The following is a 26445-nucleotide window of genomic DNA, read 5'->3' as shown; positions in this document are numbered from 1 at the left end:
TTAAACCCTATGAGATCGTGATTGTGTCACTCGCATGTTGTACACACCTCAAGCAACTTTTTGCTCCATCCCAAAACAAAAGCCAAGCACAGGGTAACCGCTGTAGCAATAAAATGTACATATGATAGAAAGATCTCTAAAAATACGCGTCCGCCATGGGGTACTCATGTCGATTTATTGCTAGGTCTTCTTTTGCATTTAGTCAGAAGTCTTTCCTCTATTTCAAATTGTAAATTGGAATTTATTTTCCTGTGGACTTGAAGGGAATACAACCATGCCTAGGACACCACCGAGCGGGCTAGGGACAGCTATTCTGTTACGGGTTGTAATTAATTTGGACGAATGAGCGCGGGTCTACATTTGGGGGAAGTAAATTTGACTCCAGAGGCTGCTGCTCTCGTATACTCTCGTCTCTCTATTTAGGGATCACGCTTCGACCACCGCCTGATGCTAATTTTGGATCTAAGTGACTGGAATTAGACACAATTCCCTTCGCGACAAACTTCTCTTTACCCTTCACCTTTGAAAGAGAAAGGAATATCCACAACTGCACAGAAAATTGAAGAGAATTAGGAAAGTCTGCACCTTTTCATACCTTCCTAAATCATCTGATACCGCCGCACCGTCTGTGGCGCCCGTTCCCTCTACGCGTATCTCCATCGACTCGGAAACGACCATGCGATGTCGACGCGACTCATTCAGGGCCAAAGCTATCCCAAAAAAAAAAAAAAAAAAAGGACCCACAGTGTCGAGCGGAATCGGGTGCTTGAGGATCGTTTTCAGGCAAGTGAATCCGTCCTTGGTTTAACAGCGATTCCAACCAATCGAGTGATCAAGACAATAATTTACACAAAACACAATGCGCAATTTAAGATACGACAGTAAGCTCTTAATACTACTTTTGAGTCTGTGAGAAGTGCTCCAGTCACTCGTAGAAGACTGCACTTGTGTGGAGTGGGTGGCTTCGCAGGCAAGTTAGTGGGTCGAGTGTGATTTCTTGGATTGAATCAGCTTCAGTCACTCGACAATCAAGTACTTTGCTATGCCCTAAGTATCGATCTAGCCCCCCTCTTATAAATCTAGATGAAGCCATAGCGAGCGAGCACTCCTCTCAGTGACTCCTCTCAGTCATTACGTCCCGGCAACCCGAAGAGCAGTAGAATTGTATCCCAATCTTCACCATATCTTAGAGGTGCATTTCACATTTCCGTTATCATAATGTTAGTAAAAATCTGGCAGCTACAAGAAGAGAGCCCAAAGTCCAGCACGGGCTTAACACGGGAGAACCATTTATCAACAGCGGCGTTGAAATAGGCAACATCTGTGAGGACTGGTGCGTCCCAGTTGCTCGGGCAGTTGCCATCTCCTTCGGTGCCATAGAAGATTGGTGTGCCATAGAAATATGTCCCGCAGAGGCGGACGACACTCTTGTTGAGGAAGGGACTGTCGTAATTGAGGCTGGATCCGCCATTCCTGACACTGTTTTAGAGGACTCGATTTGTTTCATCCTTGTGGTCAACGCGGACAGAATCGCAGTTGATTTGGGGCTGTTTGACGTCAATTTGGTCGCTTTGAGAATGCTTGTCGAGGACTGGATGGCCGTCAAGGCGGTTTGGTCATGTAAACCGTCGCAATAGAACAAGAATTGCTGAAATTGTGGAAGGACAGTAGCGGAGTTGCGGGGCAAGTCAAAGGACGCTACGCAGGACTGGCATGCTCGAACAAGAGTGATAAATGCCGCGGCCGTAGGGCATAGATCAGTGGTTTTACCAGTAGACTCCGCTTCTAGCATCGCGTCATTGCATGGATCGTAGCATTTCCCAGGAATCCGCACCGACAATTCTCTCTTTGCATTCCCTGGTGGTCCTGGGAAGATGAAAATATCATAGTCCAAGCCAAATTCGTACGGGTTTAAGTTAAAATATCCTGGCGAGACTTCAAAGAAGCCAGCTTCACCCGTTGCGTCGGACGCTTTTCCGAACTGGGGGGTTAGCAGTGGCGGGCTTGGTACACACTGGTCGGGTGCGCAATAATAGGTGTCTGCGGGCGGGCCAGCCTCAAAATTGCACTCCCCGTCCGGTGTCTTCTTATCCGGCTGGCAGAGGTAGTGTGGCGGACAGCCCCACGTATAGTCAGTTGGCTGAGGGAATGGAGCGGTATATGTCGGGTTTTTGATGCGAGTCGGGCAAATCGAAAGAGAAAATTCTAGAATACGATGAGCCAAAATCAATGGGCCGGCACACGGGAGCGATGATGGACGTACGAGTCGGTTCTGAGGTAGTGCTCCAGTTCGGATAGCTCACAGAAGTTGCTGGAAATGCGCTTCGCGTAGGCTCAGTTGTGAATGGGGGGGCCACGTTCACAGAGGTTGTTGAGACCTTATATTCCGTCGAGTGATCGGAAACTGTTAAAGCACATGTGCAGTCTGAAAAGGCTGTAGCTATCGACGTAGATGTGACGGTAACAACCTCTCCAGCAACAGAAACGTGTGGGCCATCAAAGAGGAGGAAAGAGGCCATGAAGAGCCTCGCCAGGAGAGCCATAGTGACGGTCTCTAAGATATTCCAGACATCTATAAATTCCACTTTGCCGGGAGATCTCTATTAAAGGATCCGTTGTGAGAACTGTCTGATGCGAAAGGCCACGAACGTGCGGCACTTGACCTTATGTAAAGATCTCGTAAGTTAATCCATCATGTATGAAGCAACGACTAATGGTTTAGCTCTAGCCCAGTTTCCTGTCGAAAATATAGAGATAAAATTTGTAATGAGTTTACATTGAATGATGCGCTATGTGAGCAATACTTCACGCTGGTACTGAGTTTCACAATGTAGGCAATCTTTGGACAAGATTACACCAGTGGGTTTGATTTCCATAGAGCAAGCTGACTTTCGTCAAATTCTACGCTGACGGTCGCAGGAAGTGCGCAAGTAGACGAGCATAGCGGAAGGCCCAAGCGTGTAATCCTGCTTCACCTGAAAATCCATCTCAGTCTTGGGAAGTTCCAATTTTCTCGCGACTTTTTCGGTCTGCTCATTTAGTGCATCGTCGATGGCTTCCAACTTGTTTCCTTCGTTGGCAACCAGCCTCGTCCGATGACGTGCGGTCATTTGTCATCAGCGCGATGGTAGTAACAGACCAGGGAGGGGTTCCATGGCACGTTGCGCAAAGACAATCTAGGTTTCCGTCACCAAAATAGTCGTCACAATAAAAAACAGTAATCTGTTCTCCGTTTTCGATATTGCGAAGAGCCTCTACGACCATTCTGCCGGACCTCACAGTGAACAGACGACAGTTTGGATTACAATCATGGTTGACAAACCGCGCAGGCCCTAGTAGTACGGATACGGATTTCTTGCCCGATTCGACTATACTGAAATCCTTCCCTGTTTGGCGTAGACAAGCCTCTTCCTTGTCACTCAGGCGGGCAGTAGTCCCTATGAGGTACTTGACAAACTCACCGGCTTTGATGGGCTTTCGGGCAAAAACGGCAGCTTCGAACCGCGTGTAATCGTACGCATTGATAAACTTAATTTCGAATGGACATTGTGGCCGAAACATACGGAAATATATGCGAAGGTGTCTCCTCAGCAATTGTTTCTCGGTGGGACTAAGAGTCCTTTCTGTCAATTTTTGAAGGCCGGGTAGACCGAACAGTTCTTGTTCAGTCTTAGCGAAATTCCCCTTCGCAATCAAAACATCGCGGATGATACGCGAGGCATCAGCAGCAGGAAAACCTCGGAGCGGTAAGTATTTAAGACTACTTTTGGTTGTTTTCAAAATGGGCTGATCGACGTTGGCTTGAGAATCAGGGCTCGGACACTTCAAGAACAGACTGTCAATTAATACCTCTATGGCAATGTCATCATTTCGGGCCAGCATTCTCTGCGTCAAGGTAGTGCGGGTTGCTCGTAGAGAGCGAGCGCGGGCTTTCGCGGCCATTTTTCTGTGGGTATTCCTTCCAGTAGACTGTCCCGGACGCGAGAGCAACTTTTTATTGAAGGACGCATTCGGTGCCAAAATTGGACAATCAATCAGACCAGTCCCCAATAAATAGGGCTTCGTGCCAAATATGACAGTCTCGCCGGTGCCACGGGTAGACTTTTGTAACGTGGGCCCTACACTGGGTGGAACAGAGCATGACTCTATCTACTGAGAACCATTAAAGTTCTATGGGGTGAGGAGTATCAAGCGTGTTTGTTACTCCGTAGAGCCAAGATGACGCACAGTGGATTCTCGAAACAGTTCACCTACGAACCGACTTCTTCAAATGAGGCTTCCTAACAATTATTACACAGTGGCTTTCTAGCACTCTGGCCATCACATACATGACCCGATATTCTCTTTTCACTTCCTCAAAATGCCACCGGGCAGAACATGTATCCAAAATCGTTCCACGATGTCTCCCAGACTGTAGTTACTGTCGGGTCAGTGGCGAGCGCTTGCCGTCGCAGTCCTCGGCCTTCGCTCCGTCAGAAGGGTAGTCGTAAGCCTCACTGGAAAGCTCCACTAGCTTGTCATTACCTGGCGCCTCATATGACAAGTTGGCATCGCAATACATCTGAACTGGCGTCGCGGCAATGGAAAAATCATTCGAATTCCGGGAAGGAAGACAAGGAGCGGGTAGCTCGCTGATCATGTCGCTTAAAGTCCTGACCGGGCGTGTTGCCTCTGGCTCTATTGGATTCCCCTCAATCTCACCGGGGAGATATTGATTAGTTCCGGGGCAAAACTTGTGCACCCAGTGTCGTTTTTCAGGACTACATCGACACTGTCCGGGCCGGAGGTGGTGTTTCCGCTTGAGTAAGACCCATAGGATGATCGTGCAGGTAATTCCGGCTACAGGGATAACTGTGCCAACAGTAACAGGCACAATCCAGTGGGCTTCTTGGGCATCTGAATGGGGGTAGTCGTGGAGCTGGAGCTGGTCGTGGCAACGGACGTGCTATATGGATACCAGGTGGCTATTGATTTTGTGTAAGTGGCACCGAATAGGGATTTCAACTGTGGATCTCCCCAAGAGGCGGGTGCTGTTTGAGTTGCTTTCCCCTTTGCCCTGTCAGTATTGCCCTATGTCAGCGAACCAAAGGCCTGCTTTTTCTTCATCATATGTATATAGATATGTCACTGGAATGGCTCTTGACTCACGTTCCCCCAATCTGCCTGGTCACAACGTTAGGCACACGATACTCCTCCACCAACTCTGGAGAGTATGTTGTCTGGAACTCTAAATCGTTGAGACTGAATGTCTGTAGGATTCCACCCTCGAGGCAGAATGACGGATCTTTGTATAGACCCCCGACGACCAGCATATGACTAGGTAGCACACCAAAGCATTGGTGACCACTACGGCCGTGCCTAGAAGTGCCATTGTAGGCTTTGATCCACACGAAGGACGGTAAAGAGAGAATATACACATCATCATATGGTGCGGATGTCGAATTCTGTCCGCTGTAGCCACCGTAGATGTAAATGTTGTGAGAACTCCCATCCGATGAAGACGCAAGAGTAGAACAAAAAGAGGCATGGCCATTTGGTGGCACGTCGCCCGTCGTGTTTTGGAGATACCTTTCATTCAACCCTTTAGCTGTCTGGTGCCTTGTTCTATAGAGCGGTGATGAAACACACCATCTGTCTTGCGCAATGTCATACAACGCGATTTCTCGCATGAAGTTCGAGTCGAATTGAGACTGTGCGAGGTCAGTCAGATCTGATCCCCCCAACGGGGCAAGAGAGGTAATAGTACGTCTTGTTCTTGCTGGGACGAAGAAAGACCGGACGGAAAGAGATACTCTGGGGTCTTCACCCCGCCAATGGCTACTAGAACCCCTTGCTCAGAAACTGGTACCCAGATAAGCTGCGCATCAGCTCGACTCATGATTGATTTGGGTAGCGTTGAGTTTCTCCAAACCTTCTGGTCTCCTACAGCTGTCAGGTTAAGCATGATCAGAGTGTCAGCTGTTGTGTTCGCAGAGGCATCATCTGATGTGATGGGACCCCATCCTTGTCCTCGCATACCCCCAAAGTAGAAGGCTAAATTCTCGCTGGGCACTGAGACTTGTCCGCCACTTGTGACGTATCGCGTTAAATCAGTTGGTAGCGATGAATTGAAGAAATACACCTCGTTTCCAGTGGACACGCCCTTGGAATATCGAAGCCCGAGCAGTTCCCTGGGCCCAGGGGTAGCCTGGCTATCTGTTGGTCTGGTCAGGCCTCTATTGCAGCGGAATTAGCGAAAGCGCTGAAAGACCGAAACACCTTGCCGAACTAACCCGTAGAGGATGATCTCCTGATTGTTGCCAAACATTGCACCGCCTTCAAAGTTGGCTTGTTTGGTAACTGGGTTGGGTCCCCTGGAGAAAAGTCCAGATAGATTGGTTGTCTTCACATCGAACAAGTCAGCGAGAGGCAAGCTGAAGAACGTGCCCTCAGCGTTTCCTTCATGGGCCGATTAGCTTTGATTGGCCTCGTCTTTTCATCCAGCGTTCCAGAGCTTACCATCACTCTCAGGAACATCGATAGTTCCATCAGAATACCCACTGGGTTGGGTTAGTGATGCTACAAGGGACGAAGGGGTAACAACCGACCTTTGCCACCACAAGGAACCACCGTTCAGGATGATGGTTTGCTGGAGTTGAAAGGCTTTAGGTGATCAGTACTAGGCAAGGGGATAGTTCCCGGTTCGGAGTGAGCCGAGGCGTACCGCAAAATTGGTTCCAGTTGCACATTGTAATGTTAACCTGGGTCTTCCAAGATTCTGCAGCGACAAGCAAATGACAAAGAATCAGATGAACCACCGGCCATGGTGATAGACGAATACGCGGCATTGAGGGTGGGATGGACGGGCGAAATGTTGGCATTTTATGGATCTAGCAATGCATTTTATACAATTGAGCTAGACGTGCGGTTTGTTACTATAACGAAATGTTACATGAACCACGGCCAACTCGTCCAACACAGGCAGAAGGAACTGATAACCTCGTCGCCTGTAAGTAAGCTCTTCCTACCGCAACCAATTGATCCAAGTACTTTCAACTGGTCTGACCCGAGAGATTGGCGTACCCTTTGATTTCTCAATACAATCGGTAATATATACAGCAGTGTTTGCCCTCCTCATTAAGCCTGTTTGACGTGTTCGGTTTAGCCTCCATATTCCTAATTGCTTGCGTAGATGGTTTTAACTAAGAAGGTGGCGAATTCCGTGAATTATGGAAATTCTGGAACTGTCCATTAGGGGAAAGCAGAAGTGTGTAGCCATTCTGTCCAAAGTCTGCGGTAGCCATTTAGCGGCTCGGCCCACGTACCGGTGGACGGCCACCTAGGAGGTCGGGCGGATAGTCAGTGCTGCCAGAATTACTAGGAGAATGTTTAGTTGAGGAGTATACCGTAGACGAGTTTGCTATTCTCGATAAAAAAAGATCCGAGTGTCTTTTGACTAGCCGCCAACCCATATTCTCACCGTCTGCTGGACATTATACGCAGGGCTGAAGTGGACTTGATTGATTCAATTATTAAAAAAAAAAGGCAGGGATGGTGAAAGTGAAATAGACGGAAAAGCAAGCCGTAATTCACGGAATCCATCCAATACCGCTCAGCCACTTATCGCCTATCCGAGGCTCTCGCCCTTTTGCGTAGTCGCCGTCATTGGAAGTCCCATGTTACGCGTTATCACGTGTTCTTCCACAAGGATACTGCTGATCCGAGCGTAGTGCGACGCCATGAGTGCTACAACCCCATGATTAAAAGACAGCGTTAAGCGGTTAACATAACGACTTTATTGAACAGGACTCGTCTAACTGACTTCCCTAATAGAACGCATCTTGCGATCCCACCGTCCATTTAGAGTCGTTTGGAGAATTCAGTCGCAAACCACATATTTCTCACAGGAACGCCACACGCGACCGCAACGTTTCCCTCGCACGGTCACCAATGCGTTTTGCTGGATCCACCGCTACGGAGATCAAGGGCATGAAAAGTCAGTACATGACATACCTTTGCCGCGAAGCTTGCAATCAGCTTTCTGTTCTAGATCCAGTCTGGGTATATTTCTGATGGTCACGAAGGCCTGGACTAAGCTGGCCCTCGTTACAGTATTTTTGTACAGAATTGTAGTATCCTCTGAAATATTAGGTGATTCTATATACTGGAAAAGTGGATAGCACCTATCCCAATTGTCCTGACGAAGTTAGTGCTCTTTTCGGCTAAAAAGAATGCAGCCGACGGAGATTCCGAACAAGCGAATATAACATTTTTAACAGCAACGGCCTCTTGGAGAAGCAGGGTCAATATAGATTTACCGTAGCTGGCCGGATAGGTAAGGTAGGCATTGACCGTCTCGACCTACCCACCGAAATTTTCCCGAAGGTGCTCCTTGACCGTTGTTAATATGTACTCAAAAAGGATACAAAAACGGGAGGCAGGTGAAAAGTGCCCCCCATACATTTCTGCACCTGCTAACAAGATTTAGCTAGGTTAGGGGAATATAATTATTTCCACTCATATCGCATTTCCAGTCCAAGAACATCTGGCTGTTGCGGACTGATAAAACATCAGAACTGAAATGAATGAAATTCCGTCGCTATTAGTAAAGACAAGAGAAAGGGTGGTGGTATCTTACTCGTCGCTGCCGCCCCCTCCCCGCGCGGGCAGAATCCTTATAAAATACCTTACAGAATCTAGGCGGTATTTCATCCGACTATACTCCGTAGAGCTAGCTGAAAGAAGGAGCCAAGCGATCGGAAGGTGGGACTTCAAGAAGGCGCTCAGCCAAACTAGGAAGGAGTCTGTCTACATGGTGCGCTATGTGGACTTCGGGCGAAGCTTCTGGCTCCTGTACCACTCGATTGTTTGCAGAACGTCTTAACTAGGAAGAACAATCAACTTTTGTACCATGGGGCTTGGGTACTACGGTGCAGGTTCACACAATCTGACTGGGGAGTATATCTCCCATAGCATATCAGATTATGTTGAAGCTAAAGGAGATCAGATATGGTAGATAGGCCAGATTATCAAGCTCGATAAAAAAGGCCATAGACACTACTGTATTGAGCCGATCCCCGAGGCCCCGTCGATCTAGCGCGTCTCCACCAAAGGGGGGACCGCGGCTCAAGCAGCTGCAGGGCCTATGGATGGTTCATGCAAGGCACATACTGTAGCTAACGTAATTCCCGGCTGATCTGGACACCCGCCCGAGCTAGACACCCCAAAACACTATATTAAACGCGATAAATTACAACATCGTATCTAGACAACTGTGGGTATCTTGGATAATAAATGAAATTAGTGTATTCTAGATAGTATTCCTAGCTAGCTGGAGCAGGATTGAAAATTAATTCATAAGAAGTTATAGAGATATATATATTTACGTATTAAATGTCCAATTACCTTGTATTTTATGGTAAAGTGACGGAATAATTCTCTAAAGGGTTTAAGACCTGACTATGTTGTTCCAGATGCTGAGCAAAGCGTTCCTCCTAAATTTCAACCAAAAGTATGTGTTGGTGGTTGAATGATAGAGGGATAAAAATATGGCATTTAATATGGTGTTTTGGGGTGTCCAGATCGGCCAGAAATTACGTTAACGTAGTTCACGGCCGAGCGGGCCACACGGTCGTGCGGGCCACCCCAAAACACCATACTACATGCGATAAATTACAACTTCATATCTCAACAACCGTTTGAATTTGAGACTGAATATTAAGTACGAACAAAATAAAGAGTATGAATAATCTACCCATGCGGTAGAAAAAGATAGAACTAAGGACTAAGAGAGGTATATATATTCGAATCTAAAACATCAAAAATACGCTGTATTTTATGGTAAAGTAGCGATATACCCCTAAAGAGCTTATGAACTTATATATATATTATTCCTATAGGGATATTAAAGTATATCCTATAAGATGAGCCAAACTAAACATTTGGGGGTTGAAATATAACGGAATCAAAATGCAGCATTTAGTATGGTATCTTAGGGTGGCCCGCACGACCGTGAACTACGTTAGCTAAGCCTCTGCTGAGTCATGGATTCAAATTGTTGGTGGGGTCGGGGAGAAGGAAGGTAAGGTTAGGTAAGATAGAAACAGCTGTATCTCCGGAAGAAAACTGGACTCTCCCTCTCTTCCTTTCCTCTCTCTTTTTCTCGCGGCCTCTCCCTATTGGTGTAATAATGGGTGTAATAATTCATGCGAAAATCATTTTCGCCCGCTCCGGAGTCTCCAAGCCACCAAGTCTCAAAGTGGAAGGTACACATAGGCGGGTCCATTTTTGGATCGCCCCAACTACTCCGTATGCCTTCCTAATTGACGCGCAGACTGTAGGCGAGCGTCAAAAGTATACTGTCCTAGACGACGATCATTTCTGGCAAATCCGCGTCGACAGGCATGCCATCATGAAATCCACTGTGCTGAATCAGGAATGACCTTTTTGGGAGACGAGGCGATGAGGTAGGTCATAAACAGGCGTTGGGCAAACCATTGATGACAAGCCAGTTAAAAAGACGGTTCACCTGGAAATATGCCGTAACGTTCGATCTACCATGGTGAGACTAGTACTCCGTACACCCACGCCCTTCAAGACGTTAGTGGCGGCGATGCAGGAGAAATCGCATCCACTCGGCTTTTCTCCGAACGTAAAATGTCATGGGTTAAGGCCAATTGCGACGGGATTTGGTATTATTCCCTTGACATTTCGTACGTCAAACCTCTCGGTAGTAGGAATATTAATATTCCTAGAGGCGTAAGCCGCAAATAAAATCCAGCTCCCGCGACGATCCTAATTTTACTTATTGCATTACTGGCCAATGAAATGAGTGTCCGTTTTTCTCGCTTCTTCTTTTTTCAATTAATCACAAGAGCGAATCAGGGGAAAGAGAAAAGAGAGACCGTAGCCGCAAGCCGACTAGCGCGGTGGTTATGGTCCCACCTCCATTCCAAGTTTCCCGGGTCATCCTTTGACAATAAGAAGAGAATATCGCCACAAATACAAACGGAACACGGAGTGGGACTTTAATGAACTACTGGATTGAAAACATACATCTCACCTGCTCATCATAAAGCCTGATTTAAAAAAAGAGGAGCAGCAATGCAAGAGGCGCCTCTGGTAAAGCCGTTGATCTCGAGATCAAGACGGTAGTCTAGACTCGATCGATCATACACCCTGGCTCCGCAAATGGCCCCACTTGGTATACTAATATAGGTTCGTGTCGTTCCTGAAAGGGAGGAGCCCCAAGCTCCTTCGCGCCGATCCAAGAATCCTAGGAGCCATATCTAATTGCGAGGATGTTCTCGGGCTTGGCCTCGGTTCGTCTGCCCTCTACGAGTAATCGTAGATTCCAGCTATTAGTCAGCTACGATCTTGCATTGTTTGCGAAACGGGGGTGGATCATTCAAGCGCTGCAGCTCTGACAATTTGGCGTCGACCTTTTCTAGAGGCTTGTGTTTTAGCTTGCTTGATGTACGTACATTGGCGATCTGCGAGGATCTACGGCCGGTCCAGTTCTCGCTGATACTAGGAGGGGAAAAAGGATCAAGCACGGGCCGCCATTTGCCATAAAGTACTCCGTACATATCACGATGGTGGGGTTGGGGGGGGGGGGGGGGGGGGGATCTGTCTTGCGTCGAAATACGGTCCACCCCCGTAACGCCTAGTCGTAGCATTTCAAGTCCGGCCCGAAAGGGGTAGCGGGATGGCCCTGAACCTTAGTATCCTCGCAAGCTATCACCCACCCTCTGTATGGAGGTGCTAGAGAAGGGGCCCTCCAAGGACATTCAGCCCCGCTGACGGCTTCCTTTTCATTTGCTTTGCTGTTACATCGCATCACCAGGTGGATTCGTCCCAGTTGAGCACCGGGCTGGGGGGCCGGGGGTTAGGAGGGGGAGGGGAGAAGAAGAGCATTGTCCGCCCTGTTTCCACCTAGGCGGCCCACCCTACATCCGATCGGCATCGCTGGACTATAGTTCCGTACACATTCTAGGGTATGCTATTTTTCATACAATTTGACGGATTCTGCTTGCCTTATATATACAGACAAGAGATAGGGGAAACTGGCCAGGTATTATCTGACGGAGCTCCGGTGAAGTGGTGCCCAAACGAGTGCAAAGCAATCCACCACTCTGCCAAATTCGCTACTCTACCATCTTGATCCCAGCTTGCTAGCTAGACCGACGGCGCCCCAATCAGAGCTAGTGAGACGTTAGCGACTACGCATGATAGTGCTCCGGCGGGGCCGTTAACGTAGCCGTGCACAGCTCTCCAAATGCATGGTCGATCTCTTACTCACTGGCCATTAGTTCTTTACAATTGACTGTTAGCTTATAGCTGCGTATATTATATGCCCAGACCAGCTTCATCCTGAACAATTTATGTTTAGCTTCATGATATCACGCAGGTTAAGTCCGAAGCCGCTAGTAACATTAAGCAAACGCAAACAAGCAGCATCGCAACTCGGCCCGCTCAAGTCTCAGGATGTATGCTTTCTAAGAAAGATGTAAGAAAGAAGTGAGCGGGTCCGGACTGCAAATTAGTTCTTGTCAGTTCCTGAGCAGGCCCGTCTGGTCTCGTGAACTCCTCTTGCCGCGAATCCCCGGCCAATGTTGGAGCCCGTTGTGGGTATCTTACGGCGGAAGATTGCCACAACCGTCTGTGGCCATTTGGACGTCAGAGGTGGTCCGCCGGCGCAGATCCAGTCGTGCTTCATATGTTTGAGTTTACAGCATCACGTTCACGTTTCTTAACGCAATTACTCTCCTACCACCCCCTGGCACCCTCTACAGGCTGATTTCCGCTTCCAATCCCTTGCTCGGTGCTATCAACTTAAGGTATGGCGGGGTGAAGATGGCGTGCAGCAGAAGATAACAACCGCAAGGCAAACACGGGGCTATACCCTCCAATATGTTGTACCTTTGTCCAGAACTTCCACGATGCGCTAAGAGCTTAGTCCAAGAGCGAACGATTGTCCCTATACTCATTTGGATCAACGTTTGGCCCGCTAGTGCCCATCAGTCAGTTGGCGCCATGATGCCCTGGTCTGTCTGTCGCTTGCGCCGTTTCACTCATCATCCCTGTCTTGGAGCTAATGCAAGGTGGTACGCTAAAGCGCCTGTTTAATGAGCCAACTGTGCCATTGAGAGCGGTTCGCTTTTTGCCGGAACGGAGTATAGGCTTCAGGTAGTCACTATAAAGAGCATTAAAATCCTGCATTTCTTGGTTCTTTCGCAATATCCCTCAGTTCTCTTTGAAGCCTCATAATGATCGAAACACCCCAGGCAGGCGCCCCATGCACTCCTTCTAGCTCTCGGCAGGCTCATTGCGAGCAGGCTGATGACATGGACACACAGGCTCCACAGCAACAGCCATCTCCACCGCCATACCCCCATGAGGCAATCCGTGACCAGTCCATGGATGATGGGCGGCCATCAAACCCCCCATTGCAGTCTATGCAGAACATGCAGAATATTCAAAACATGCAGAATCTGCACAACATGTTTGATCCTTATTTTGAATATCCCTCAGCGTCGCAGGAGTCCGATCCCATCATATCAGGCGTCGAGAACGTATTCTATCAGGCCTTTGCACAGTTCTTTTATGTAAGTGACTATCCCTTTGGAAAAGTTCACTGCAGAGATTCTGACCCGTAAAAAGGCTCGTTTTATACAAAATATGGCGACAATCGACGGCAGAGCGAACGTTGTCTACTATTTCACCGAAATTCTCCGACATCAATTTCCGAATCCAAGCCCTGCTGGTAGTAACAATCACTTTATGGCCAACCAGGAGATGAGTTGAACTCTCACATCAAGGTGCAAACACCGAAAGGGAATCGTGGATGCAAATTTCCCAGGGAGATGGGGAAATCGCCGTCACATTTCGTGTAAATAAGTATTGCGAACACTATTAAGTCATTGTTATGAAGTTCATCGTGACACCGTTCGCGGTAAAAGCGTTATCGTTGTTTATAGAAGACTGTTGCGCTTCACTGTGTTCAACAACCTATATATTACTCTATTCAGTCTAATTTCACATTTTTCCTGTTCGATAGAAAAGGCTAGCGTGCAAGGATCAGTATCGTGCTACCCAGCTGAACAGAATAATCATCGAGCCAACCGTCCTTTACCAAGCTCTACTCCAGGGGAGAGCTGAATCGGTCAACAAGTAAAGTAAGGGGATTTTGATCACTTTCCAAACTGCAGAAGTCAGGAACCTCATCTGGAATATTCAGGCAGCCGGAAATCAATATACAGAGGCGGACGTTTCAAAGGACGGAAGGAGAATAAGCCGTTTGAGGAACTTTGGGGACTTGACGTCAGTGGAACATGTCCTTTGTTTGGTAGAGCTTGATTCGCGTTTCCTGAAAGCTATAACCAACTTCCCCTTTCAAGCTCGTTGTAGTGGGTGACCAGGTGACCAATCCAACGGCGTCTTTCCTCTTGAAAAGACTTTCTCTTAAAGAGCTTGACAAACCTTCCATTCCCGGTAGTTCGCAATCACTGTACGAAATCTTTCACTCATAGTGTTCTGCGTCGAGCCTGGGCTGATGGAAATGAAATCTGTTTAACCCGGTAGGGGTAGGGTCGCCCAACTTCCAGTGGATTTTCCTAACGATAAAAATCTCTTCGTTAAATCGATTATTTTAGTAAAAATTAGTGAATTGTCGCTTTTGCAAACAGAAATTTTCGAATACTTAAAACGCGCTAATACGAGCTTTATAAGAGCACAATGGTTTTTTTTGCCTATAATTTGATCAGATTACGAGAGTACTTTTACTCATAACGTAATTATAAAAATACAAATACTTAAAGTCATAAGCGGTTGCCGTCTAAGATTAGTATTCATTTTGCGGTTAAAAGATTATTCGAAATAGAAAATTCGTGGTGCTCTTTACGGTGTAATAACTCAATTAATTTATAAAGATATTTATTCAAGTTGCTACTACGAACATGAAATAGTATATAGCTTCTGGAGCCTCTATTTCTCTGAAATTACATTTCTAATTATACACAACTATAAATACTGTCTTAATATCACGAGTAGCCGTGTGAAAGTTGTACGATTTTCACACTCTAGTATCTATACTGCAAGTTGTACTTTTGTCGTTAATTATATGGCTCATAAGGAGATAACATGCTATGATAATATATACTTTACAAAATAAATTGCAACTGGTACCAGCACCAATACGGTGGACGCTGATTTCTAAAAATATCTTCATGTAAATATGGACATTTATTGCTCGAGAAATTACTCTCTGTGTAGTCTGTTTTAAAGTGAAGTAGAAAGAAGCATGAGGTCTCTATAACGCATGAATGACAAAAAATCACGATTCAATGGGATTCAAAGGGCTAAATTTCGCCGTTGTCCCAGCTCGGATTATTGGACTCCACTTTGATAGTGCTAGGTAATAGTCAAGAGTAGATGGCAAGATGAATGTCCGAGGCGTTTGAGGTACTGACTGCTAGGAGTAATGAATATTTTCTGGTCATTGAGAGAAGCGCTTCTGCAGAATTTCAGCATGGTTACTCCGGTCCCAACGGTATGTATACTTTAAGTTACAGGTACAGTAGCGACCGTTATTTCCTTCCATATCGGGAAACATAAAGACACTGTTTAAAACCCCAATCACGTAATATGCTAAACCCAATATGGATCTCATGTATATTATCGATTTTGTATATACATCGTAATTCTACCTGGTATTGTACTGTACCTATCTGTATGAATACAAGTCCCGAGGGCCAGAAGCATGGACGACTGGCTCCATGCAAATCGAGCAAACTAAGTGACCGTTGGCAATCTGTCAACTTCCCCCTCCATCCCTCAGTTGCATTCACTGCAGAGGGTCTGGCGCTGCCCTGGGTGTCCATGTCGGGTCAAGTTGATAGGCAAGGCTTGACAGTAAGGTTTGTTTCGTGATCACCATCACTTATCGTCATGTGGCGGCTTCGGGTCTTTATTGGGCGTCAGGCATTCCTGGATAACCGCTTACAGCTCTAGGCTACCCCTCCCCCAGCGATAATTTGCGATGACCCATAGCTCTTTCGGTGACGATACCGATTAACCCCGGATGGTCGACCCATGGGAAGAATATTGACAGTATTCCCCCGCCCCTGGTAACTTAGGTAGCACACCCCGCAACCTTGTACCCCCCTAGCCTTGCCCCGTATCGTGCCACGGATGAGTCACAGTAACTCCCTGTGAGCCTTCTCCTGGTCCTTCGTGCGCCCCATAACATCAACGGCCTATTGGGCTGCCACCACCACTTTAAGCAGAAGACAGCTACTATGACTTACAAATAGCTATAGTTAGAGAATGATCATTACACTTGAACCTCAGTCTAGGGTCTCAACTTAGCAAGAGGTCAGCGTAAATAAAATCATCCATCTTTCCTTTTGACTGTAGTTGTCCGTGATGCCCATTATATTATTGTCACTGGATTGTCTACTGAAGTAGCTGGGCTATAGCCGTATGTCATTCTCAATCGCAATGGTCAATGCCGTCCGGGCCTGGTCCTTTTTGGCATCCATATCAACGTGCGCAATGTCTAGCAATCGTTTCACGACGGTTTCGTGGCCCCCTTTCGGGGCCCACAGTAGTGCTGTTTGGCCATACTCGTTGTCCGGTATTCGCATCCGCCTCCCCGATCTCCAGTAATAGTCCAACTACTAATTCGTGCCCCCACTTAGCAGCCAATAACAGGGGAGTTATGCTTTGGAGTCTTTCGGCTGGACACCGACGCGGCTGGACTGAAGCAATAATTCTACCACGGCGGCATGTCCTTTCCACGCAGCCAAATGCAACAGGGTGCGGTCAGTGCAGTCTCTGGCGTTCAAGTCAATCTGTTTCGTTCCAACTAGTAGCGGTACAACAGTCTCCTGCCTATAAAGTGAGGCCCATGCAAGTGCTGTCCGACCGAACTGGCGGTCGCGGGAATTGACCTCAACAGAGCCAGTTGCCAGCAGCATCGCCACCACAACCGCATGACCCTTTCCGGCCGCCCAGGAGAATAGAGTACGGCTATGCGGACCTTCTGAGTTCGCATTCACCTGGCCAGTCTCAAGCAGTAGCTTCACGACTGCCAAATGTCCTTTAGATGCCGCCACAAATGAAGGTGATAGACCTGCGGAGTCTTTCGTCTCCACATCCACCCTTTCATCCGCAAGTAACAATCTCACCATGTCTTCACTCCCTTTAGCGGCCGCGAACGACAGCGGAGTCCATCGGCGAGAATCTGAGCTTCTTGCATTGATATTCTCTCCCCCATTCTGCAATAAGAGCACGGCCATCGGTACATCTCCTTTATGCGCTGCCCAGCATAGCGGTGTCAGACCCCAGCTGCCCATCGCAGCCATATTGGCTCCGTGACGGAGACTGAGGTGTGCCGTGGTCTTCTGCCTATATTGAGCCGCCCAGATGGGAGCTGAGCTTTCCGAAACTTGCACATTGCGCTGGTAGAGGAATGCATTCAGCCAGGCGTAGTTCAATCTGTTAGTTTGGGCTAAGGACTTGATATCGGCTTCTCTCTCGAGGAATGACGCGATGAGCTGAACCAGCTCTACCGGAAGAGAAATTAGCGACATTGAGGAGAACAGGTCGGACCATGGATATGGATTGTTGTATCTGAGTCATCTCGAAAAGGGACAGCGTGAACGACGTTGTGGTGGTTGGGGTTATTATTTTTGGACATGTAACAGTACATGACTATACAGTTTTATACTTTCATCATTGGTACAATATAAACCTGGAACAAGATTTAAAATGCCCTGAAACGAGGAACGAGTGAAGGGTTTATAGTACCCCGCGCGAGTTGCCCGCAAAGTTTTGGTGTGTTTATACCGTAAAATCACGCGAATTTTCGCCGCCAAGACGTGTTATGCTTCGCTGGAGTCTATTGTTCGACTTCTCAGTTGTTAGGGTTCTAGGGCTTCGTTCCGGACTTCTAGGTACGTTTCCCTTCTATGACTGGCTCATGCTGGCTCGTTCTTGGTTGTCTGACTCTCTTCCTGAATTAAACTTTCTTAAGGCATTGACATTAACTTGCAAGGTTATCGTTGCTGATTCGCTGGATTCTGTGGCTTGGCCTTCGCTCATCGCTTCACTGATCTGTGAGAGTACACTAAGCGCTGTCGGAACTTCGGTAGCCACTTAGCTTTATAGTTTGATTCGATTGTTCAGGCTATTCATGAATTGAAAGATCCTATCGGCTTCATCTGCTGTCTTCCGTAACTTTATGCACGCTATCGCTATACAGCCGTAGCGTAGTCCTGATATCTTCTACTATTACCTCATAAGGAAATTTTAAGTATAATTCCCTACGACTATAAATCCAGCACATACGACCATAGGGTGTGGAGAACAGGGCTTCCCGTCCGCTCAGCCGTACTTAAGCCACACGCCGGCCTGTTAGTAGTATGGTGGGTGACCACATGCGAATCCTGGCTGTTGTATGTTTTTCCTTGTTTTTTGGAAGGCAATAAAATAATATTATTACTGTTTTTAGCATATGGCTAGTGTAGCTTCGGCTTTGTAGTGATCAATACTGCACCACGATTTCAAAAGTCGTTTTTTCATATATTTTTGCATCCGTACTCGTCCAATCACCACCCTGTGGCGTACTTTGCTTCACAACTCGGTATGTATAATCGGCTGATCATAGGACAAACGTATGTACCTTTCCCGTGCCTTGTTAAGTCCATACACGTCCGACTTCTATGTTATCGCTCAATTTACGATTCATTTTTCGTACTTGTTCCGTTTCAGGGTCACAGCGTGCGACTGCGCGCGTCACCAGTTTAAACACGGAAGTAGCCATATAAGGTTTAGCGTATCATATGATTGGGGTTTGAAACAGTATCTCTATGTTTCCCGATATGGAAGGCAATAGCGGTCGCTACTGTAACCTATTCATGGTGTCTGTCAATTTAGGCAGAATTCCCCTCTTATATGGACGATATATACTTTATATCTGTACAATACAATACCTTGAAACTGGCATGCGATCAATGATTGGTGTCTGGTTTCGACTTTTAGGTAGGTGCGTTGGTTGAATGCGCTTTATGATGTTCGTTTTCTCACATTTTAGTTGGTCGCGACACACAACCTCCACAATGAGTAAATTTTTTATGACCAGAAACCAGAAAGATCTCCGTTTGTGGTAAACGAACGCCAGTTCCCTAACGTTTATATACCATGGAAAATGGAGTAACCGTGGTGAAATACTGCACAGGTAGTTCACGGGCCGATAAAGATATATCATCCTTATCAGTCAGTCGATATCAACAAGAAAGTTGGTTTTTTTCTATTTTTAATAGTATACAGTAGCAATTTTAAGCATTACAAATAGCATGTATACTGTACCTAAGCTATACAGGAGATTATCATTTGCCTGCATTTCTAAAAAAACGCTCCCGTCTGGTGACGCCGACATACATCTCTACAGTGTGACGCCATGGAATTCGGATGGATGAAATATCGCATTTACTACGGTGTTGTGGTGTCCGAATTGGCGGGAACCGCGTCCATCTAGCTATACAGTACCTATTGGCTCTCACCTGGTGTCTACCAATGCTGTTGTTCCAACGGTGCCTGATTATCGTGCGTCTAGGCTAGACAAAACCGCGTATGTGTTTCTCGTGCTTGTTGACTGGTCGCCATTTTTATCTGATGTATTAAGGTATCTGAGTTGGTACGTATTGTACCACGCAGTCACATACTTCGTCTCGCCCTTAGCAAATGTGGAGCTTCTTGCTTTTCCCCCTTGCGTTACGTAACCGAGAGACCACAAATAAATTCGATCAAATTAACTATAGGTTTAGGGATCTCCTTCGCACTGGTCGCAAACGGATTCCTGGGTTTGGTGTTTCTCCAGTGGGCAGCAGCGAGATCACGAATGTCACTACTGGGGGATAGGTACAGGACCTGTATCTGCTTTCTCGCCATATTGGACCTGGTGATAATTTGTCTAGGCTCTCACTAGTTGCTGATCTTTTCATAATGGTGACAGCGCTGATTCTGGCGGCAGGTCAGGCAGTATGCTTCGTGGCAGCTGGTATCCTACTTGTGGCACATGATCGACGACTAAGAACGCTTTTCACAGTTCTTAGAAGCGATTATCCAGCCCAAGAGCCATTTACTCGTTTATAATTCAGGGATGAAAGGCACAGTGCTGACCTTGAATGCTCGTCTGGCATGCAATTTTCTTGAGTCCTGGGACCTGTTTAACGCACGAATACCCACTTCAACTTCATTTGGTTCGGCTCTTCCCACTAAAGGGGAAGAATATAATGCATCTCTATGCTTTGCAGGCATGGCGATGTTGAAATCACTGCCTGTCGAGCTTTTGGTTAATAATTCTAGCCTATTACCAAGACATGCTCTCCTTTAGCTTAATCGACAAGGATAATTATGACTCTCTTGGCCGTTAACGCACCCTTTACAATATTCGAGGACAACTAGCTCTGGAATATTGCATTCGGCGGAATATGGTGCAGAACCGGCGACTATGAAGAGAGTTCTGAGCAGACCTCAATGCCAAATCAAGCTTAGTCGTACACCGATATCACTAGCGTCCACATATAGCCAAAGCAAAGTGGTGGAGACTTTACACCAAAAGTCCCTACATCTAGCTACAAGGTACGGTAGTACTGATGTGGGTAAAAGAAGTGTACACTGGCCTGAATAACTCAAAACGCAAAGGTCCTCTGTCCTAATAGCTTACTATGGGCACACATCAGTGGCGAAGCTCCTCAGTAATAGAACTGATGTAAATGTCATTTCAATGACAAAATATGGCTTCAGCCTGCTGTGTTGGAAGCGGCGCATCATGGCCACCGCGCAATGGTGTCGCTTTTATTTACCCTGTCCAATCAAGTACGCTTTCTGCCAAAATGAAGCCGGTTTTTCCGTCAGCACATTCCTGAACTTCCTGGAGCAGCAGTTCAGCCCTGTAGTCAATGTACTGCCCCTCTCAACAGGCAGTACTACCTCAAACAGTCGGGAACATGACGCGTGAAATAAGATAGGTGGTAACGTAATCCAGGGGTTGACCACTCACACCAAAAGACCATACTTAATTTCCTCTGTAAATTCAACCACCATTGCTTTTTGAAGTCACTTGGGAATAAAATTCCGACACTTTAATATTAAGTACTGCGTAGAATTTCCATTGGACACATAGAATATATATTGTCATCCATACCTAAAGTAATCTTCCCATGTACTTCAATCATTGTATAAGCTGGTATCATTTTCATATCAATTATGGCTACGGGAATATGAATTTGTAATTTATCGCGTTTAGTACATATGGTTGTTTGGGTGTGGCTCGCCAGTGTGAGCAGTTCGCTTGTGAATTACGTTATCATACGGCACTCGGGCCGTATCATACTGCTCTGGTCTTGGACTGTACAATTAGTGTCAAAATCTGGTATAGGAGGAATGGGGTGAAGTAATCATACGCATATGTAGCGAATAGTTCTCAGTAGACCTGATCAGTAGATAGCCGGCTAAAATAAAGAGGGGCTTTTGTTTGATAATAGGTTTTCGCAATTTCTGGTATTTCGAGCAAATATCGTTCAAGCAACAGCGTAGCATCGATCATACAACGCGGAAAGCAAGCCAGCAGGCCCTTCAAGAAAGGGGCGTATCATGGCGATAGCTCCAGCTTTGGGGAAGACATGCTGGCGGCCATCAGATCCACTAGCATTGTGATTTGCCTGCCTTATCAGTTGAAGATGACTTTTGGGAAGGGGATTGCAAAACAGAAGACAGTGCCCACAGCAATGAGACGATAGAGGAAGCAATTTGCTCAGCTGGATGCTGTACCTTCATTGGTCGGAAAACTGGCAGTGACACGACCACTAAGACTAGAAAGGTTTCGATTTCTGAATGCGCGACGTTTAGAACTTTTCCGAGAGTGCTTTGAGCCTCTTGCGTGTGGTGACCAAACACGAATAGGAGTCCCCCGAAAGAGGATCTTCCACAATGTCATGTTGCCGCATAAAAGGCCTCTGGAGCTTGAGGCGGTATTTTCATGAGCTTCTTTAATGGTCGTTGGAGAACCTAAAAATAGAACGAGTTCACACCCTTTTCTGACCATTGTAGTCGGGAATGGGTCTCTGTGCCCATCTAAATTAGGAATTTACATGTACTCGTTCATAATCCCATTAGCGCCCTTTCGTTGGCAAATGTATTGATTTAGAACCTCAGTTCAAAAGGAAAACTGATCTGCACAACCTTAGGCACGTTTCCGGGTCTCATTGACTGCCAATCTTTCTTGGCACGAACTTGCCGTGGCGCAAGTGGTCAAGGTTAATCTAAGGGGTCTAGACTAGCATCGCTCTCCTTTCTATAGATGATGGAATGAATTTTTTGATTAAAGCGAGATGGCTCTGCAATGGGACGGGCCCTGCATATCGCGGTATTCAATTGAGCCCCAGCATCCAGTGCTCTACAGCCAAGCAAATAAGAGTTATTTTAACTAGGGTTGGATGGCGTGTTTCATTCTATTCCTATGAGCGAAGTCCCAGCGGCATTTTAGATGGAAGGAACGAGAACCTAGAACTAAACGTTGGCTGGTGGCGCTTGGACCAAAATCTTCCGTACGAGTGACAAGAACGAAGGCAAAACGTCCCACCTCCCCGATACCATCCATGGCGGATGAAAATTCCTGACACGGAGCTCACTGTGCTGAGCTCGATATAGTGGCTGGTATGTACCAGAAATAGAGAAAGGTGAATGCGGCTAGCAATGCCGACACAATTAGGTACCTGACATCAAGATCAACAATGCGCTTTCAACCTTACAACCAGGAGAAGGGACACCACAATAGCCATTATCGCGTCCTTTTTTTCAATTCTGAGTATATATGGTTATTATTCATTTCTGACACCATCTTAAGACAAAACTATGATGAATGACATAATATAGGCCATAATCAATTAAAAATTACCGCGATGATTAATACGTTGTGTTATATTTGGGAATGATAATCTGGTTTTACGTTTTTGATTCAATATTTATCATCGACATGATTAAAGCCTGATACGTGGCCCACACAAACAATGTACATAATGATCCGAATAATACGGAACTGCTAATGGGAGTCGAGCTGACAACCTCTTGCTAGCTGCTCGGATTCTACAATTCTGATAGCAAAGAAGAGTGTTTCCAAAGCCTCGAGACAAATCAAGAAAATGTCTCTGCTCAGTGTGCCTTGCGAATTACTCCTCCTTGCAGATTGCTTGAGTGTCGAGAAAAATATAAACTCACTGGCTAAAGCCAACTACTCTACTTATTCTCTACTAAATCCGTACTGATATCGACGCAATTTGCTGAGGTCGGGAAGTTCGGCTCTGTTATGGGCAGCCCTACAGGAGAGCGAGGCGACTCTCAAAAATGTGTTTCAGAAAGGGCAGTTGTTAACGTGATCGATAGTGTCGGCAGAACACCGTTGTCTTGCGCTGCCATGAATGGCCACGAGGGGGTAATGAGGCTGTTAATACGATTTGGAGGGTGGATGTCGATGCAAAGGACGACTTCAACGCACAATGTGTTATTTTTCGCGCTGGAAAATTGACTACAGATATTGAAGCTCGGGCAACAGTAGAGGGTGATGAATGCAGCGTTCGGAATCTCTTCCAATTACCTGGATTCCGTGTTCCGCGATCCTTTACTTCTTGCCCCTCTGTGCTGACCGTGGACCGTCGGCCCATTTCGTCGTATTTTTCGTGGCTGCTTCCATGGAGTGCAGGTCAAGAGAAATATCCCCTTAGATATAGATGTTGAGCATATTCCGCGTTGGCCTCTTTTTAATTCTACGTATCAATGCCTCAAGCTTTGGGGCGTAGTACTAGAGATGCAGCTTTTTTGGGCAGGCCATGATAGACTGGCGGCTGTCAGATAGGACGCTCGAAGTTAGACGTTGAGCACAGACTCGACTCGCCCCATAGGTGGGACGATAGCCTTTGAGGAAATGAAGTTTTTCGATCAGAGACAGGGGTTCAATTACTGGAAATCGCAAGAGGTGAGAAATCCCGATGTCTGGGTGAGCTATTTGAAGGCCCTTCGACATCTTCTTGTGCTTCTCGTCTAAGGGGCAATTCATGACTCGAACTAGAGCCACCCGGGAGTCGCAGTTGATTGCCCCTTATACAGAAAGCAAGACCCTCCGATTGGAATCGGTAATTCGAGCTTTTCCAACATTTCTGGGTGAGCCAAAAGAAAGTATCGAAAGCAGAGCATGCTTTTCCGACGGGTAAGTTAAACCCCTTGTCTAACAGGGAAGGATTAAGATTCTCTAGACTACGTTCATATTCCCACGCCCCGTCTACCGGTTGAAAAGCTCAGTGTTTTCAAAACTTTCCTAGTACTGCACTATTCCTCAAAGACAAGAAAGGCCAAGAAGGTACCAGAAGTCTCACAGCCAAGTTCAATCAAATCCAAGCCTTTGAATGTATATCAAATTTAAGTATGTGGACCATCTAGGAGAGCATGAGGTATGTTTCCAAGTGCGTTATATCGCCTTGACAAGACTAATCGATTGGGAGCTATGGCACTTGATCGAGTGGCCAATGGGTGAGAGGATCGAGTTGACCATCAGACCCAACAACCTGTCGATTGTTCCTGGCTCTTTAATTCATGATCACTACTGTACAACTCAATAACAACAACAAAATCACAAATTGCTGGCAACCAGCTGGGGATGAGGGAGGGGTTGGGAAGGGATAACGTAATTATTTTCGATGTAACACTGAAGTCAACGATTCCGCTAAAGTCCAAGGTAAGCTCAAGTTGTTTGATCTCTGTTGAAGCCCAGGGTTGATTGAATCGAAATAATAGGGGATCTTGCTGCCGAGAGCTCGTACGGGGACTGCACAGATGACAGTCTTGTTGGGATACAATGTGATCGTGAACAAATCCCGTACCGTGGATACTTGATCGGTTCTAACTCATGCCATCGGCAGTACGACCGAGAACGACGTTTACCACAATTCATACATCGCAAGTCCTCTCTCGGCTTTGTTTGCAAACTCGTATAAGGAGGGGGTTGCATCAAATTGCCCTGCTCGTGAGGCTCCAGATCAAATGAGTCTATCATTGGAGAGGTTGCGTGTCGCGACCAACTGAGACGTAAGAGCATGAACCTCACGGAGCGCCTTCTATCAACATACCTATCTGATAGTCGAAACCACACACCGGCCATGAACCGCATGCCAATTTCAGACTTTGTATTCTACAGAGATGAAGTATGTGTTGTCACTTCTGATCGCCCATATAAGAGTGGAAATTTGATTAAATCAACCAACACCATAAATAGACTTATGAAAATAAACGCACATATAACAGAAAAAACAAACTAGTCTTCCATGCTGTCGGCATTATTTTTAGCAAGAAGAACGGGAGGCTCGTCGCAGGGACGGCTACCAAAACGAACTCACCCTGGTGGTATTTGCCTTGCACTCATCTTTATTTAGTAACTCTCTGGGTCATTTAAGGATTAGCGGGGCAATCCAGGAATATCACACTCTTGGAACATTAGACGTCCATGGCGACAATAAATACATCTAAGGATCTTGTGTCTATCGACATCAATCGTCCCACAGGGTGTTGGCACAATGGAAGACTCCAATCTGACCACGATGACAGAGGTGTGCTGTGCGAGTGAGTTTGTTGCAAAGTACGTCTGGTTCACTTCTAAGGGTTCAAAGGCTATCATTCTAACATCAGTTCCTCAGCGTTCTTCCACTCTACTGTGGTCCCTATGTCAGATTGCAAGTGGCGTCCAGTGACCGAGAATATACGGTGTCTAAAAGTCTTCTCTGTACCATGTCGCCGTACTTCTCAGCACTGCTTGAGGGGCCAATTCTAGAGACCCAACACAGTGTGTTCACTCTCCAAAAAGTTGAAGGCGTCGTTTCAGATCAGAGCTTAGAGGCTCTGATTCAGTGGTTGTACCTCCGTGCGGTAGTTTTCGCCGTGGATGACCCTACAGAGCAGATCTCCGCAGCAATAGAGCTAGCAAGGCTGGCCGATATGTGTCGTATCAGTGGGTTAGCAGCGCCCATGGCCGAGTATATCCAAAAGGTTGTTCTCAGTAACCCAAGCCCCGAGTCTGATCCTTATTGGCGGCACGCAGATACCAATACCCACTATATAACTTCCCAACACATTGCTTCCGCATGCACGCTACCACCAAAACACCCTGTTCGTCATGTCCTCGCTAAAGCGTCGGTGGAGGGATATCTTCGGCAACAAGATTACAAATTCTTTGAGGAGACCCAACTTTATCCCTCCTTTGGGGCTGACTTGCTCGCAGAAGTGAGCATGGCCCTCGGTGGCCTTATATCCAATAGCAATGTGGCTTTTGAGGATCCTATCAGTGGAGTCAGAGTGGAACTCAATACACGGAAATCAATACAATGGGGCACTGCTGATAATGGAATGACAAGTTAA

At 46.6% G+C, this 26445-nt stretch overlaps 7 protein-coding genes across 7 annotated transcripts; 2 read left to right on the top strand and 5 right to left on the bottom strand.

Moving 5' to 3' along the window:
- Window positions 1–1199: 1199 nt before the first annotated feature.
- N7473_011050 (uncharacterized protein) lies at window positions 1200–2543 on the bottom strand (the record flags this gene model as incomplete). The annotated part of the gene is made up of 3 exons (XM_057156989.1): window positions 1200–1473; window positions 1527–2205; window positions 2264–2543. 3 exons carry the CDS (start codon window positions 2541–2543, stop codon window positions 1200–1202), a joined length of 1233 nt encoding a protein of 410 aa, XP_057004283.1.
- A 490-nt stretch (window positions 2544–3033) lies between these two features.
- Window positions 3034–3942, bottom strand: N7473_011049 (SET domain-containing protein; the record flags this gene model as incomplete). The annotated part of the gene is made up of 1 exon (XM_057156988.1): window positions 3034–3942. The coding sequence occupies one exon, from the start codon at window positions 3940–3942 to the stop codon at window positions 3034–3036; it is 909 nt and encodes a 302-aa protein (XP_057004282.1).
- A 475-nt stretch (window positions 3943–4417) lies between these two features.
- Window positions 4418–4639, bottom strand: N7473_011048 (uncharacterized protein; the record flags this gene model as incomplete). Its single annotated transcript, XM_057156987.1, has 1 exon — window positions 4418–4639. One exon carries the CDS (start codon window positions 4637–4639, stop codon window positions 4418–4420), a length of 222 nt encoding a protein of 73 aa, XP_057004281.1.
- A 200-nt stretch (window positions 4640–4839) lies between these two features.
- N7473_011047 (Kelch repeat-containing protein) lies at window positions 4840–6728 on the bottom strand (the record flags this gene model as incomplete). The annotated part of the gene is made up of 8 exons (XM_057156986.1): window positions 4840–5056; window positions 5149–5568; window positions 5629–5690; window positions 5747–6215; window positions 6273–6438; window positions 6499–6539; window positions 6588–6642; window positions 6704–6728. 8 exons carry the CDS (start codon window positions 6726–6728, stop codon window positions 4840–4842), a joined length of 1455 nt encoding a protein of 484 aa, XP_057004280.1.
- A 6519-nt stretch (window positions 6729–13247) lies between these two features.
- N7473_011046 (uncharacterized protein) lies at window positions 13248–13785 on the top strand (the record flags this gene model as incomplete). Its single annotated transcript, XM_057156985.1, has 2 exons — window positions 13248–13586; window positions 13642–13785. The coding sequence occupies 2 exons, from the start codon at window positions 13248–13250 to the stop codon at window positions 13783–13785; spliced, it is 483 nt and encodes a 160-aa protein (XP_057004279.1).
- Window positions 13786–16697: 2912 nt separating this feature from the next.
- Window positions 16698–17573, bottom strand: N7473_011045 (ankyrin repeat domain-containing protein; the record flags this gene model as incomplete). Its single annotated transcript, XM_057156984.1, has 1 exon — window positions 16698–17573. The coding sequence occupies one exon, from the start codon at window positions 17571–17573 to the stop codon at window positions 16698–16700; it is 876 nt and encodes a 291-aa protein (XP_057004278.1).
- Window positions 17574–25607: 8034 nt separating this feature from the next.
- Window positions 25608–26445, top strand: N7473_011044 (BTB/POZ domain-containing protein; the record flags this gene model as incomplete). Its single annotated transcript, XM_057156983.1, has 2 exons — window positions 25608–25669; window positions 25728–26445. 2 exons carry the CDS (start codon window positions 25608–25610, stop codon window positions 26443–26445), a joined length of 780 nt encoding a protein of 259 aa, XP_057004277.1.

This window comes from Penicillium subrubescens (assembly GCF_028828155.1).
Source record: "Penicillium subrubescens strain IBT 31985 chromosome Unknown utg000008l_segment0_segment0, whole genome shotgun sequence".
Taxonomy (NCBI): domain Eukaryota; kingdom Fungi; phylum Ascomycota; class Eurotiomycetes; order Eurotiales; family Aspergillaceae; genus Penicillium; species Penicillium subrubescens.
The sequence above is the reverse complement of the archived record's forward strand: the minus strand, read 5'-3'. Positions and strand labels throughout refer to the sequence as shown.